General features: G+C 34.9%; 1 protein-coding gene across 1 annotated transcript in view; it reads left to right on the forward strand.

Annotated features, from left to right (window-relative positions):
* Positions 1-1,760: 1,760 nt before the first annotated feature.
* Positions 1,761-17,727, forward strand: part of LOC123561190 (neuronal acetylcholine receptor subunit beta-3-like) — a 31,408-nt gene continuing 15,441 nt past the window's right edge. Inside the window, exons 1-6 of the mRNA XM_053516570.1 lie at positions 1,761-1,917; positions 6,925-7,064; positions 15,052-15,096; positions 15,866-15,975; positions 16,541-16,715; positions 17,155-17,317. Coding sequence (XP_053372545.1) covers positions 1,866-1,917; positions 6,925-7,064; positions 15,052-15,096; positions 15,866-15,975; positions 16,541-16,715; positions 17,155-17,317 — 685 coding nt within the window. The 5' untranslated portion in view covers positions 1,761-1,865. The remainder of the gene's footprint in view (positions 1,918-6,924; positions 7,065-15,051; positions 15,097-15,865; positions 15,976-16,540; positions 16,716-17,154; positions 17,318-17,727) is intronic.

Below are 17,727 nucleotides of genomic sequence, written 5' to 3' on the forward strand. Positions count from 1 at the left end.
TACTGGCGAGAAGTAATGAGTCTTCCCGGCAACTAATGCTAGAATTAAATATTTTACTTAGCTGGTGAACGTCACATGCAAACAAACATATATCACATTCTGTCGGCTTTTTTTAGATTGTGTACAACAGACTATCGTCTTATTCCATTAATACATCATTCTTGAACGTATACAGATTATAAGACACGTAAATATCCAATAAATCAGCATGCATTATGGCATGTCAAACGTTGCTAAATTATATATGTATGTTATTATTATTGTATGTTTGTTATTGTTATTCAATGTCTTGTCATTCATATTCTAAAAGTCATTTTTGTTATTCTATATATTTCGTTATTCTTATTGTATCTTTGATATTGTTATTCAATGTCGTGTCATTCATATTCTAAGTCTTACCATTGCTATTGTATTATTAGTTACACTGCTTGTTGGTGACAGGATACGGGATATACGCTGTCGAGGAAATCCATATCAGGCGATGATTTAACTATTTAACTTCCAAAACTTCAACGTCCGTGTATTCCATACAGAGTTAATCCGCTTTTACGGCTAACTTTTGTCAAACTTCATGAGCCTCCACTTAAGTAGAATGAAATCGGCAAGAAAACACTAAATTTACTCTCGGAAACGATAATATCACTGGAGCTAACAAATAATCTGGCTTGATTCAATTAAGCCAGCATACTAGCAGGATATGGAATATATCCTGTCTCCACGTGACGTCTATTGACCAATAGAAATGCAAGAAACTTGTAGGAGGCAAGATAAATGTCGTTATTTTTATTGTATGTTCGATATTCTTATGGTAAAAGCCATTATTATTATTCTATATTTCGTTATTCTTATTGTATCTTTGATATTGTTATCCAATGTCGTGTCATTCATATTCTAAGTAATACCACTGTTATTGTATATGTCGTTATTCTTATTGTATGTTCGATATTCTTATGGTAAAAGTCATCATTGTTGTTCAATATCTGACGATTCTATTTACAAAACGTGTCATTCTTATTCTATGTTATGTGATTGTATAATTTGTATAGCGTCGCTGTGCTATTTCATGATATCGCGTGTGCTATTTATATCGCGGGAAATCCCACATACAATAAGAATATCAAGCTTACAAAAACAATAATGAACATACAACAACAATAACGTCTTTTACAATAAGAATATCGAACATACATGTGCAATAAAAATAACGACATATAGAATAACAATGGTAACACTTAGAATATGAATGACACGACATTGAATAACAATAACAAACATACAATAATAATAACATGTATACGTATATAATTTAGCAACGTTTGACATGCCATAATGCATTGGAATTTGTTATCAATTTTATCACGGCTTCCGCACACTGTCGCTTATAAAAGCATTGTTCAGAGAACGCGTGAAAATGAGAAATGATTCTGTAAGGGTGACAATGAGCAATTCCCAACAGTTTTCCATTAAATCTAGAAGAGCTTTTCAAATTGTTATAACGATAATAAAAATACACGAGAAAATTTCTCATATCGCACAAAAATCAATGTCACGTTGAGATACATTAAAATATACAATTACAAGTTTGAAAGCAATAATATCAAAGTTAGGCTTCAGCGAAATAGATCTAATGACATCCATGTACGATCTCGTAAATGTTATACATTTTTATTAAATAAACAAATATAAACGTAACCGGATATATATATATATATATATATATATATATATATATATATATATATATATATATATATATATATATATTACATACTCAGCGATCGTGTTATTGCATACTAGATGTACATCTGATTCATTGTTTTAGATACACAGTATAATAAAACGACACCTTAAATAACAAGAAAAGTATGTATAGGAAAGGAAGTTTAACATTTATTGTGTTCTTGATTTTTCAAACGGGTAAGTAAATATATTTTATACTCTTACGTTTAAAGCTTATAAAACCGAATTTATCGAGTATTCATAACAACTATCAAAAAAGTAGAGCTTCATATTTTAGTAATGGATAAGATCTTCCGGGATTGGATTCAATCATTACCATCAAATATTGTCACCAATTATCATTGTCATCAATCAGTCTATCAATCAATCAATCAATCAGTCATAAATATTAGGATGTATAATCGTGCGAGCTATGAAATGTATGTTGTGAGCTGAAGCCGACCGAGAAAAATATAAAGATAACATTTACATTTCATTCTATAATCAAGGTCACTACCATTTGTAAGGAAGAGTAATGTAAAACTGTATTTACTAGATTATGACTCGGGTATTGATCTTCACCAATATTTACCTATCGTTCCGATACCTAACAGAAGCAATTAAAAATGTTCCTTTTTATAAATACATACAAAACGATATAATCTCAAGAAAATAAAGGCCAATCATTGCATGATAACTGCTCAACTTTATAACAAGTTAGAATAATATTTTCTCAAAGTCTTAAAAATGTTTCATTTCAAAAATGAAATGCTAAAAGGATTAAATGTGTCAGCAGTATTAAATAAGTAATTAAGTATATATTAAATTTGTGTATTTCGCTTTACAACTGTAGGAAGCAATTTAGAAAAAACAAGCATCATGTTTAATTTTGGGTTGTGTTACTTTCTTTCCATGAATACATAATACATTAATGTCGAGGGCTTTTTGTATTAAAACTGAACAAGCTTTTTTAGGAAATAATATTGTGTTTATCTATTCATTTTTCTTCTGTTAAATTACTAGACATTAGAACATCTTGATTGTATTGTTAACTCTTATCTTTAATTCGTTTTTTGTACTATATTACATCATAGAGAAAATAATATATCTGTAAATAAACACCCTTCATCTAAATTATCAATACAAACAGACCACGCATTCACCCCTTTTTATAGGGAGTGTAATTTGAGTAACATTAAGTTAAATGGAAATAAGTAAAGGTTTATACGGTCCTACCGTCACTACCTGGTCCCGACAAATACAGTAACCTGAAAGGATAATAAGAAATCAACATGTATAATAGATAATGTATAATTCAAAGAACTAATCATAATAATTCGACATACATAATACATATGCATCTTTCAAAAGAATTTATCATAACAATTTTGATTTGATATTCTGTTATATTGATATATTCCGTCAATGTTGAATATTCGGACTTAAAAACGCTTAAATGGCTTGAGATTTCATTTCTAAGAGATAAAGTGATATTAGTTATATACTCTACAGCAATAAGAGTTTAGAGTATTTAACATCTGATTTTCTGTCAATAGTTGCGAGTAAGAAAAGGATAATATAATAAAATGCCGTTTTTGTTATATATCATTCTGTATCAGATTTAGTTTATTTGCAGATCAAGATTTATAAATTAAAATATGTGTAATGAGACAAAGGCATGGGCATTTTTGAGAACACATAATCTATATTGCACCGGGAGCGAACTTAGAGTAAGTGAAAGGAATCAGGCAAAATTCAATAGATTTGCTGTGTCACGTTTGTAAAGAAACCCAAAAAATAATTGTATCAAAGGTCTGACCTTTGTTCTTAGAGCTGTAGTGAATGATTGCATCAGAATTAAACAATTAGATAAAAGTTGCCACACATGACATATAGTGACCAAAATTGTCATAACGTACATGATGAAATCACGAAGGAAATGACTTAAACCAGCATCACATGCTGTATTGTCATTGTTTTCCTCATAACCAGCTTGATATTTACAATCACATGGACTGATGAAGTTATTTTATTCTTTATTGTAGTCTCATCCATATACAAATAATACAAATCATTAAATATACATAAACATAAAATGTACATGAGAATTCAAAGAGACGTTTATCTTTACTAAAATATCACATTCATAACTATAGTACCTGCGTTAGTAAATGTATCACAGTCACATTCGCTGTTTAGTGACTACAATCCAACTTGTGATGATGGGCACTCGGTGGTCCCGAGTGTTTCAGAAACTTGAAAGAATAATAAGAAATCAACATGCATGAAAGATATGCATCATTCAAAAGAACTTGTTATAATATTTCAATGTGATATTCTGTTATAAATATATATTCCTTCAACTTTGAATAATTAAGTCTTAAACTTTATTCTTGCATAAAAACTACTTTTTTCACTGGATCCGCCCATGTATAAACGGAAGAAAAACCGTGTGCAAACAAAGCAATTCACGTGCTGTTAATACATGATTTTTATTTTTGAAATGCTTTGCCAGGGACGTACGTATGTATGTATGTATGTATTTTTGCGCACACTGATATTTGGCATCTGCGTCTTGTTTCTTCCATAACAACCTCTTCTTGTAGCATTATAGATACAATGTAATCCATAGTATGTTTAGCTGTATCAGTTTCCAACCCCGAACGTACTGCCCCCATCAATGTACGCACTAGCTTCTCTTAGAGTTCACTTCCTTTACAAAGCGTCTGTTCAGTTATTGTAAATAACTGAATAAATAAGTATCGCGTGTAACTTGTGCTATTGCTCGTTTTTATGTATTATATTTATGATTTTTATATGTATCAGTCGGTATGTTTTTACCTGATATTTCGCAGAATTCATATAATAAACCTTGAAAGCTAGTCACTATCCTCGTACTCATCCGTACTCTAAATGTGTTCGTACTCAAAATAATTCGAATGTAAATTTATCATTCTTAAAATTGTGTTCCTGTTAATCGAATTTTTAAGTTATATGCACAATTATGGATACTATAACGTTTATAATAACTAGAAATATAAATAAGATGCTCAAAAACCTTCAAATCACGCTTTTGGTAGTGTTGTTGATATTTGTGCCCTGGTTATGGATATTTAAAACATGTTTACCGTTTCCAAGAACAACCGAATGGTAACTAAAAATGTACCGGAATTGTTAAGTCATCACATATGAAAACAATGCATTAAGTCGTCGTGTACTGTTTTTTGGTGCAAGAATAGCGACAGTACACGGTCGAGGTCACAAACATATCCCAAGGGCTTCTGCAGACGTTAATACCCGGTCACAAACAATCCCGCGGGCTTCTGCAGACGTTAATACACAAAAAAACGTGCATTATCCCTACAAAAACACTTTTATCGCCTAAGATTCCGTTTCTTAATATACAGCCAATTTTATAATATACTTCAACACAAAAATATTTTAACATATTAACATCAGGATTACTGTAAGTGCTACAGAAAAAGTATATCATCTAACAATTAATTAAAGATAGCTTTTCTGAAACAACCGTGAAGAATAAAAGAACGACTCAAAGCTATTTATTAACTTAAGCTTTTTTCATTCTCGAACTTTTGAGTCAGATTATATTGTTACAGGGTGTTATTGATAGTCATGAGTGAGTTTTCCATGCATATATAGGCTGTTGATCGGGAATAAGGAAAACGAAGAAAGTAACGAACTTGACGCTTTGATATTCTCAGCGGACGGTAATGAAATAAAAAACTCATTTTACCTTGCAGAATTGATTTGTAACGCCATTTAAAATGTGCATGTCATATTCACATAATTTTTACATGTAACTTGGCTCAGTAAGCATCCTTCATGTTTTTTTTATGTTCGTGATTGATTTTAGAATTTAACGCAACAGCGGAATGCTTTTAATTAAGCTGCTAATCAATTCTCTTCATCCGTTTTTTTTATCATTCATCATACAGGAAAACGCTCATACGGAACATGTTATGTGTAGCGGAAAGTCCTGGGTTCGTTTTCATCAAGAATTACATACATTTCATCAATCTTCGTCACTGAAGCTCCTACGTTAATGATTTACATGTCTAAATCTCACTTCCTAGACCGTTATTTTATATATATATATATATATATATATATATATATATATCCTTCCCTCTCTCATTTTTTTGTCACCCGTTCTTTTTATCTATCCTAAGAAACAGACCGTACTGATTCGCACGCTAATATTTGATGCCGCTTCTCAGGCCCAAATTCTGTCTAATTTAAAATTGTATTCGTAATCGTACGTCGAACATGTCACTCCAATAGGAACACTATTGTCATGATTGTGAAGGAGTATCATTTGGAAACAATCTGACTAAAGTACATCTCCTATTACGCTACGCATAGGATCTGAGAACGACCTATTCATAGCCTCGTTCTGACGACCCTTTCGCTAGCCAATCAGAGCTTAACTTACAACATTTTGCAAATCTACCTGTAGCCTTTACTTTTGATATTTACAATTCTTATATCGTAATGTGTCAGATAGTCGGTTAGCTCAGTCGGTAGCCCGCTTGCGTTGTAAGCGAGGGGTCCCGGGTTCGAATCCTGGAATGAACGCACATTTTCTTACTCTTTGACTTTTAGAACAAGTCGTCTGATTGGTTAAAATAAAAATAGCCATACTGGAAATCCAAAATATACAGAAGACGTATGTGAATGGGTCGTTCTCAGATCTTCGTTTAGAAGATCAAGTACTTAAGTCAGATTGATTTGGAAATGACGTAAACGGAAAATACTAAACGAAAAAAAAAAATAAATAAATAAAAGAGCAAAATTATAAACTTATTGATAATTCTTATAAGTAATAGGTACGAAAAAAGAACGTTTTGTCGCGACACATTTCATGTAACATCCAGATAGGTATTGTAATTATAGTAAACACCACATTATGGTCCGGCGACGGTTTGACAAATATTATATAGTCTTTCGGATTAGCTACAATTTCTACGTACAATAAAACCACAACACGATTTTCATCTGTAAGGTATCATATTGTATGTTGAACCGACATCTGTTCTCAAAGAGCTGGATCAAAGAAGTAAAACTGTTATATTTAGGCATCCAAAATTTCATTTACAATCTTATTCACCTTTATTGTAATGTATACGAAGATGTAATCGTTTTTCTCCTTGACCTCTACTGGCAAATATTACCTTTTTATCACAGTGGACGCCCAGTACAGAGATATAAGCCGGCTGGTTGCTAAACTACAGAATGGGTACAGGAAAGATGTATTGCCGACGAGGACGTCGGGATCGTATGTAGCAGTAAAAGTCTACCCGGCGATAGTACGGATAGAAGATCTTGTAAGTGTAAATTTATCATATATTAGAAAAAAAACACGCACGTTGTGAAAAAGAAACAAGCACTAATTTGATTGTAAATCGAAAAGTTATTTTTACGTATAGATACGTGCTTCAATTTTGTCGTGGAGATATGTACTAATATGGGCTTCAAATTCACCCCCTATCGAAATTCCACTTTATGAAAATTTGAATTTCGATGTTCGAGCTGGCTTGAAGGTCAAAGCTAGCTCAGAATTGAATTTCGATTTTCGATCTTCAATATCGGTGCCAACTTCTCTAGACTGATATAATTCCAATATTTATTAATTTAAGCAATTTGACTGATTTAGAAAAAGAACTAATAATTATGTTTGCGTTATTCGCAAGGGTTAACACAAGACCAAAATAAATAAAAAGATAATAAATAAATAAATAAATAAAACATTAATTCGATATTAAACAAACTTTACCCCACTATTTTATACATTTTCTAATTTAAGAGGATGTAATTTTAAAGTTGTAACTATTACAGGTCTATTTCAAAATGTATGATGTCGAACAGTATTTGGACTAGGTCGTAAAAATCAACCTAGGGTAAATAAAACGACCTACTTACTTGATCATACCGTATATAATTAAGTATAATGAATGCTATCCATTTAGGATTTAAACAGTAAGAGAAAGCGTTAATTGACTCCTTACTTGATGCGGAAACGATAGACGTTTTGGCATATTTTATTTCGACATTGTGTTATCTCATGTAGAGATATGTATATGTTACGCGTTGATGTAGCAATTTTCAGTCGCAGTAAGACGACATGCCTATGTAGAAACAAAGTGTGGTCTAAGCTCAATTTAATACACCAAGTACTGTGCATTCTGCAATATAAATGTAATAAAATATTTGACAATAAACGCATTGTCTTGGCCTTACATATGTCGCTGCCAAATTGTAACTAGATTACTAGTATTGTATTTCTCATTGTGTTCATGCAAATCGTGTATAATTACCATCATGGAAATACATAAGAGTACAGTTATTTTGTGGCGTGTCTTTAAGCTCTGAATCTCAGGCGAGCAATCTAGGACCATCATGGCCCTCTTGTTAATGATTTTCTCCTTACACTTCTTTCTTGGACATAACTCAGAATTACATAAACTACTGCAAGGACATTGTAAAGGTGATGAAGTTTAAATTTCACACAATGACAGATTCAGAAACCATTGAGAGAAAGTGCAGTCTGCTCTGTCTTACTCACTGTTTTAATTATCGCCCTTTATCTGATTTACGTATAAAACGTTTGTGCAGAGTATATCTCCAAAACAATTAAAAGAGTTTGATAGAAATTTAACAATGCTAGATAGTGCTGGGAGGACATGTATTGCACAAGAACCATAACTCAGCTTTGCTCACTTCGTTAAATATACCTGTTCTCCGCAAGTAATTAACAACTTCTCCGCATGAATCTGATGTGGAGGACGAATGATTTCAGACAAAATGTCTGTTATCAATCGTCGAGGAGAATAAACGCCTCGCCCGGAGAACGAACTCACGATCCCGCGTTCCGTAGATATGCGCTCTCCCAACGGGCTTATACCTGTTCGAGGCATATATCATAAAGTGTTGAAGGGCTTTTATTCTAACTTAATACAAAGATGACATATATCGACTGAAAGGGCAACGTACAAAAAACTGCCTTCTAAAGTTTTGACTTACTCCCACATTGAGCAGAACTATGAAAACTAGTTTCGGCTCAGTAACTTTAACTTGTCACAAAACTAGGAACAGGGATAGCTTTTATTTGGACAAAGAAATGGATAGGGTGGTAGATACTGGTTTGTTGTATATACCTTGGAACTTGAACATATATTTATATCCATATCAAAGTGTCAGATGTCAAACGTTGAAAACCCGTTTTGGTGGTGGTGCCGCGTTTCAGATGGAATTTCTTGGTTAAAATTTTTGTTTAGGTCCATTTTAATTGAATATGAGTGCAACGGCCTTGAAACTGCACACACTGATATATTGTTATCATATGAGTATGTTATGACCCTTTTTATACTCAAGAAAATTGAAATTATTTTCATTATATATTTTGCTACACTCTACTTTAAAAACTAAGAATAGTAGCTTTTAAACTCTGCACACTCATCATTATTAGGTTAGGATTTTTGCCAGGAACCATAACTCCAGCCTACATTTTTCAGAATAATGGCCTTTTCTGTACTAAGAAAATTGAAATTTCCTAATTAAAAGCGTTGTTTAGGTCCACTTTACTTGAATACTATGAGTCATTGCTTTAAAAATTATTTATAATTATAACGACTGGCTATTTTTGTAGTATGTTAAAAAAATCATTAGAAATGTGCTTTGCCTATTTTTTTTTTTAAACTGTGATGTTTGAATTTTATATTGTAACAAGTTGCGCAATAAGTATAAGTATAAGTATAAGGTAGAAAGGGAAACCACCATGTATGAATGAAGCGTTATTTAGTAAATAAACAACAGAAATTTGCTCACTTAATAACATGTTACAATGGAAGAATACTAGAAAATGGATTCATTAAATATTGTTTGAGAAGATTAATGTCCCAAGTGTAAAAAAAATCAAGAAAACATGCTTTTTAAGGACCCTATGCCTTTTGAGCATCTTAGTCTTGTCTTAAGCATCGTCTTCCTTTCTTTGAGTATCCGTATTTGTTGTGCGTATCTTAAAGATATCAGTAATATCATTATAATACTATATATTATCAATATACAGATTTTAGAGTTGTCATTGTGAATATTAAAGGCCAGAAGAGATCTGTCCAAATACTTTTAAGGCTTTTCTTTTTAAAGATTATTATATAGCAGATGTATTTGGTAATAATAAATGCGGATACTTGATCGAACAAATGACAGCGAAAAATGTTACACCAAATACGCAAAGAACTGCTGCGCGCTTCTGAGCAATATAGACCTATTGAAACTTTACGACAAATTACATTAAATTTTAAATGATATGTATATAACTGATATTATTTACGCGTATTTACTTTATTTAAAACAAATAGAAATTAGATTGTTCACCATATTTGTAACATTTTACTTTTCCACTTTTTCTTTTTTTAAACATGTTCCGTATTGAACCATCTGTTATAAAGCTTTCTCACTTAATTTATTACATCAGGTAACGGAGAACCAGCCCTGTATCTCCTCGCATCAAGACGTTACCACAATGTTATTTGTAAAATATATCATTAACCATAAATTTCTTTCCGAGCACATTTTTGAACTTGTTGACACCTAAATCAGGCAATATAGCTTTTTACAGCAGAACAGGCTAACATATAGCTGAAATGACAAAACAAAAATTTATTACGCAATATAATTATTAATATATTAGTAATACATTTGCTACATTTTAGTACAATGAGCTGCTTCATTTTATATTAGCGCGGTAGAAAAGTGGAAGGGATACCTAGCCGCAAGTTGATGAATATGGAAGCCATAATCTAACGAATGTGTAGAGAAACAGACGTAGTACCGGTTATGGACTGTAGAATGCTGCTCAAACAACATCATCAATGTGGAGTCCGCCGTGGAGTTTCGGCCCTCAAATCCATGAACATTTTCGGGGCGGATGGGCCCACAGTGGTGATCAGTCACAGTGCGTTGGTTGATTGTTTCCAGCTCTTCTCCTCCAATCTCAGCCACAACCAGCTAGACGCACGTTCAGCAGCTTGGCTCAGTCTCTGGATAGCCTTCCATCTCTCTCTGCTAGTAGTTCCAAGTTTCGACTGTTGTCATCAGTCGACAAACGGACTGCGAACAGAACCCTCTAACGCCTACTTCAACGGGGAACAGCCAAGTATGACAACCTCGTTGCCTGCAAAGTCTCACTTGCATTCTTTCCCTCGTAGGCCTCCTCATATCTTATCTCCCTTGGTACTGTAAGCTCGATGACGATGAGCTTCTTCCCCGCCTTGGACCACAGAACGATATATGGTCTCAAGGTAGTCTGGACCAATGTCTGTGAATACAATAAAATCTGTAAAAGATACTTTGAAAGCAAAGAATGCAAGAAGAACAAGTCTCATCCCGAGGTCCACTTTCATGTTCCATCCGGTAGTGCCGTCTAGGATCGATGCTTGCTGTGAGTTTGCTCTCTTTGCAGTTTCACCCGGCTTGGCAAAGGCGAATACTTAGGCGAAATGAATTTGATGGGGTATTACTTCCACGTTCTTTCTTTCTCTCTCCCTCCAGTCAGTCAGCCAATTCTCTGAGGACTGTGTCATGTCTCCATCTGTATCTTCACAGTGTCAGTGATGTTGAACAGGATGAAAGTACATACTCTAGTGTGCCTGGCCTGGTCTGTCACGTAGGCGGCATTTAGGGTTGGCTGGGAGTCGCAATCGGCAGAGGTTCGAATGTAATGGTAGAAGATCATAGACAGACCTGTGGAGAAACAACAGTCTCAGTGGTTCGTACTTCACGATGTCTCCTCCTGTCTGTGGTGTTCCACCTTGTCTATATGTTCACTGTGATCTCATTTCCACCGCCCTCGCTTGTCTGGTATGTTCTTCCGCTCTCCTGACCGTTGACTTGATCATGGCTCGCCTCTCTTTCTGGTCTGACCTGCTCCGCAGTAATATCTTGGTGACACCGATACCTTGACGTCCGACAGCAGTCATTCCGACCATGTCTTTGTGCTTGAGTGAGCTCTCTGCCTGGCTCACTGCCTCTGTTACAATCCCTGCTTCACGGATAAGTTCGTCCTGGGAGTCTCTCAGAGTTACCACCATTCTTGTCTTGGCTGTCTTGAATTCTTCCACCAGTGAAGACAATGGGAGCTGTAGTGTGTTGCTGTTCTCGTACATTCTTGCGCTGGTGAAACTTGGGGACATTCCTAGCCGACAAATGTCGGCTGGTGAGTCTCTCAAGGGATTTCACTGTTGAGCTAGGTACCTCGTATATTATCAAAGGCCAAATCAGCCTTGAGATCGAGTAGGGCGTGCTGGTAGAGTTAGGTTTTGAACTTGCCAGTTAGTCCTCTTCCTGGTTCTCAACTTTCTTGACATTGTCCCTATCCAGTGAACTAGCGTCAAATCACACACCAAGGTACTTTATCGGGCTCTTCACTATGAACGGGATCTCCTTGTTCTGTACCTGAAGTTTGAACCTCTCTGTCGTCTTGATGATGAGAGATCTGGATTTAGCAGCCTTGAACTTCATTCTTGTCCATGAGGCAACGTCTGTCAGAGCTGTCAGCATCCATCTAGCTTGTATTGCCAACATGAGGTCGTCCATAAAGCCTCGGCTAGATCGGAGGTAGATCCCTGATTCCGTCTTTGGTCCACAAGTCTCTCGTTGGGCGGCGTTGATCAGTAGGTTCATCCCCGTGATGAAGAGTACCGCGGAAACTGTGCATCCTGTGACGATCCCTTTCTCCAATTTCTGCCAGCCGATCAGCTGGTCACCAACAGTAAACCGGAGCTTGATTCCATCCAGGTAGCTGGTGATGGTTTTCTGAATGTGTTGGTCACACTGCAAAAATAAACGTTTTGAATTCTTTTGTTTAGGTACAGGAAATCCAGATTCCTTTTACAGAAATTGAATTGAAAAGGTATGTCCATCCATCAACATTTTTGAGTAAATCGCACGTATATCACGCAGAGAAAATTATTATCTATGAAGATTTACTAGGAAGAAACTGTAAATTACCCAGTCTAGTTCTTTGAGAAATGCCGTTTTTCTTAATTATACTTTGAACTCTAAATTCATTTTTATCAGATTAGTTCCAGACATATCTGATACGCATGAAACTGTTTCTAGTCGTAAAATGCTGATATAGTTTAAAAGATCGTGGTTTTAAAATCAGTAGGATTGTATTTGTTCATGCCATTCAATATATAAAGCAATTCGTCCAGTCGATTAAGGGGGGTGGTGGTTTAGTGAATAAGATGTCGGCCGCTCAGTCCAGGGGTCGTGGGTTCGAGCCCCACTGGGGTTACGACCATAACTTCTCATATGACACCAGTACTGGTTTTTCCAGGAAGCGGACTCGAGAGTGGTTCTAATAAGCTTGAAGTAAATAAAAAAGACCAGTACACAATTATACATGTAATTTAGTTATTTCTCATTACGTTATTTCACTACGAAAGCCAAAATGTAGCATTAAAATTTTCATCTAGATTTAACCTTTAGCCTGCTAAATTTCTAAAATGGACTGGTCCATCATTCAATTTGGACAATACCACTTCAAAGAGGTGTTTATATAAATTGACCGACTGAAAAGCGAACCGTGCAGACCATGATCAGCCTGCATGGATGTGCAGGCTGATCTCGGTCTGCACTGGTCGCAAAGACAAAAATCACTTGCTGACACATATTACAAACACATCTGGCTCATTGTACACCAGACATTTGCAATAATTGCCCATCAGTTATGAAGAAAACATATCTTTTTGCATACAACACATGTTTTAATACAAATACAGTATATGAATACATTAACAATCAAAGAAATTATAGCATTTGGGCCGGGCCACAAGTTCTACCTGCATTAGTAAAAGTCCCTTCCCTTGAAAAGATAACTATGATAAAATAATCAGTTTTACGAAATAAATATAAACGAGTTAGTTGAGCGATGATAACCGACCAGTCCGTGACTATGTTACAAACCAGTTGGGCACTATAGTTGATCATTGCTCGAAACAAGTGTCAGATACTTTGAAACTTCGGTTCCTATTTGAAACAGCCTTGGAACATAGCTAAACAATTTAACATGCTTCCCTAAACGACGGTACTCGGACCCCTGTCCTCTGCTAAACAGTTGGTCATTCAAAACCTATTTTCTATGAAAATAATGGGTCAAGTTTAAAACATTTTGAAATATACTATTCTTCTCCTTCTTCTGCTTCCGATCATAGAGAAGTTGTCTTTAACATGCAGCGTAAAACTTCGTACTTCTTACAAAACAAAGAGCACGGTGTATTTAACCTGCATACCTGCATATCCGTATACTAACGTATACTAATGCTCTTCTTCCATCACAATACAGATTTCCATCTTCACTATGCGCCGCTGAAATATTAGAAGCAACATCAAACAATATTAATGGTAATTTGCTAGCAAAACAAATCCATTGAGTCAGACCTTCAATTAAGACAGTAAACACAGAACTTTCTCTCGTAATTGTAGAAAAAGCTAATATTGAAGCCTGCACGGCGACGATAATTGTCTCAGCACGAATTGTTAAGCTGTCTCCATGAATTACTTATCAGTAATATTTTCTATAACTTCATTGATTTCAAGCTTTTAAATGGCATTTAATATGAATCCGGTGTATGATTCACACAGCGCCAGGAATTAACTCCTGATTATTTGTTCATTGTCGTACCTTGACACCCACTTTCCAAGATATGTAGTCGCCCAGGTCATTTTGAAATTGACTTAAAACTCTTGTGAAGACTCTAACAGATTTGATTCCATGAAATTTTCTATAGTGAACTAAAGTATATGTATATTGCTTTTGATGCTTTAAAATGATTCGCATATAGCTATTTGCTCTGTTACCACATTTAATGGCATTTTCTTCGTTTAGATACATTGTGAAACCTGTAAATGTAAAAGGAATGATGTAACACGTGTACATGAAGTCACGTGCTTGATGTTGAGCACGGTTCCACGGAGGCCATCATTAGCCACCATACATCATAAAATATGACACATGTCACAGTTAAAAACCAAATACCTGCAATTCAAAGATGTTTAGTTAAAAACAATTGTTTCCTTGGTTGAAGTCACATCAATTTTTTGAAAACAAAACAGATAAACAAAAGAATATGCTTTCTGTGATGAAGCTTATCTGTTTTAATCAAAGGCAAGAAAACGTTTATTCAGAACATCTAGTTACTCAAAGACTATTTATCCGTATTGCACGCCACAAGCGCATTTTCCTACCACATATATATAGTTTATAGCATATTTAAAGATTCAATTTCTATTTGTTTTCTCTCGTTTCAGGATGCATATAAAGAAGAGCTGACTTCTACAATCAGTCTATCTTTGGTACATATATAAACGCGAAATGTATTCAAATGAAAAGGATCGTTTTATCTGTACCCATAGCAACGCTTTCAAATTTATTCAAAGTTTCCTATTTCCATCTAAAATTGCATGAAATTTTCATTGTGACTATATTGTAGATGTCATGAAATAGGAGGACAATATGTCTCACTGCGGTAATAACAAGTGGAGAAATATTGATGTGAGAGCAGCCTCTTTTCTTTGCACACACATGAATTAAAGTGGACATCACGCTTATTGTGCACAACTCAGCGGGCGCAGTGGGCTAGTGGTAACTCTGACCACGAAAGCAGGATCGAGAGTTCGATCCCTCGCTTCTCCAACAAAAAAAAATACTAACATTTGGATAAGAGTCTCGTGTATGTGTGCTATACACAAGGCGCGCTAAAGAAGCAGTGAAGCTTCTGGAATTGGAACGTCTTCTGTATCTTGCACTATCCTCCCACTAAAATTACTAACACGCCCATATGGGTTTCCGATAGCGACTATCATTAATATATAAGCCATTTAGTACGGATATGATCAATACTGCATTTCTTAATGACTAATTTGTTTTAAACGTTTCGTGATGATAAAGAAGCAATCATAATTGTCTTCGTCTTCTTCTTAAATCACTTTATGAATGTCTAAAATGATTGTAGACTGTCTCACTATATATGAGATATTTATCAAAGCCATAATTGTCATCTTTTTCCTTTTATGACAAAATATTCCACTGAAGTTATTCAGAAATGTATTTTTTCAACAACAGTACTGGAAAGACGAGAGACTGGCATGGGATCCAAGAGATTACGGCGGTGTCACAGAGGTACGTGTTCCAGCGTCTACAATTTGGCTCCCGGATATTTCCGTCTATAATACGTAGGCATTTTATATTTATACAAGATAAAAATATGACTCAATTTCAAACTTTTTTTAAGTGTTTGTAGTTGGAAATTTAATCTAGCAAATATAGGTTTAGAAAAACTTCGGACACACTTTTCTTGTTTGTAAGAGTAAATGTATACATGAATACCGTTCATCTGTATTCGGTCGCGGCACTAACGACAATAAACAAAAAGCAACACAACGAAGTATTTCTGGTCTTTACCACAATATTTCATGTCATATGCATCAAAAACTGCGTGAAAATGAATATGATACCATCTAAGAAACAATTATGTGTACTTCTAATCAAGAAAAGTCGGCCATTGCCATCATGTGACGTCACATCACTAATTTCGCGGTATAGGTCAACAACTATAGAAATCAAACTATCATAGGTTAAAGAACACTAAATATTATTTAAACAATACAAAGCAGTAATTAATCATAACAATGAATTTTGAAATGTGTTAATTTTATTTTTATGTTCAAATTTTACCGTATTTTTTATATCTATATAACGTTTTATTAAAAATCGTCAAGTCCAAATGGCTATTTTCAGTCTGTATCCACCAGAAGCATTTCAGGACAAATTGGTTGAGGTGTCAAGTCTAGGACGTGTACTTTTTGTGAGAAACGTGCATGCACGATCATTCTGTCACGTAGATTTAACGTGGTTTCCACGTGATGAGCACACGTGTGAACTGATCTTCAGCTCCTGGATTTATTCTAGTCAGGTACACTCAGGTCATTTACGTTATATAGTAATTACCAGCACAGTCAGAACTGTGTTAAAGACCACCTGTGAACAGTGACTACCTGGCTACCGAATAAGAGGAAACCACTGCAGAATGACAAATAAGTACTGTCGAATGACAAGCTAGTGTTGCTGAACGACTTCGAACCACATCATAATCTAAAGTAACTACATAAGAATGGCAAGTTAGTATTGCCGAATGACAAGTAAGCACTGTCGACTGAAAACTTACCACAGCCGAATGACAATTAACCACAAAGTCGTGTTTAGCGTTCCATATATTTTCATGTATATTGCTTTAAAGGCAGCAGCTTCTTTGGTTGGACTTCTGTTCTTCTTTTTTATTACTATTCACGTTCCATAGATCGATCCTTTGTAGAGTATCAATATAAAGGTAAAGCGTATGACTTTTTGTACAGAAAGTGATGATGGAGTTTATGCACGTGAACACGAGCAGGACAGATGTTCCTGTCCTTGCTGACACAGACCCCAACATCATCAACCTAGACGGGAACAAATGGCAGCTGAGAGGACGAAAAGCGAGCGCAGAAATAAATCTGTTTACTTATTCTTGTTGTTTAGGTAGGTTCGCGTTTGTTATGGTCAATTATTTATTTCTAACACATAAGATTTAAAGGCTGAGCAGATCTTGTTCCAGGTAACTTGTAACAAAAATAGAATTTATTTTTGACTGATTTTCAATCAACTTTTAAAAGTCGTTTGTGTAAACAAAACCTTAAACGGGTCCAACTGTATGTGTAAGACGAACGATTTATAGAAAACCGAATCGGGGTCAGTTATAAGTAACATATCCTTTCAAATTTCCTGTTACCATAAGGTGAAGACTGTATTCATCTTGCTTTCCGTATGATCTCTTATTCACTTTTTATAGACATTCATTTAAGCCCTAAAATGAGATATTTTACATTGTGTACATATAAATTAATTATTGCAATTTGAAATGAAGGATTTGTAACCACCGTAGCACTACC

Source organism: Mercenaria mercenaria, chromosome 10 (assembly GCF_021730395.1).
Source record: "Mercenaria mercenaria strain notata chromosome 10, MADL_Memer_1, whole genome shotgun sequence".
Lineage (NCBI taxonomy): Eukaryota > Metazoa > Mollusca > Bivalvia > Venerida > Veneridae > Mercenaria > Mercenaria mercenaria.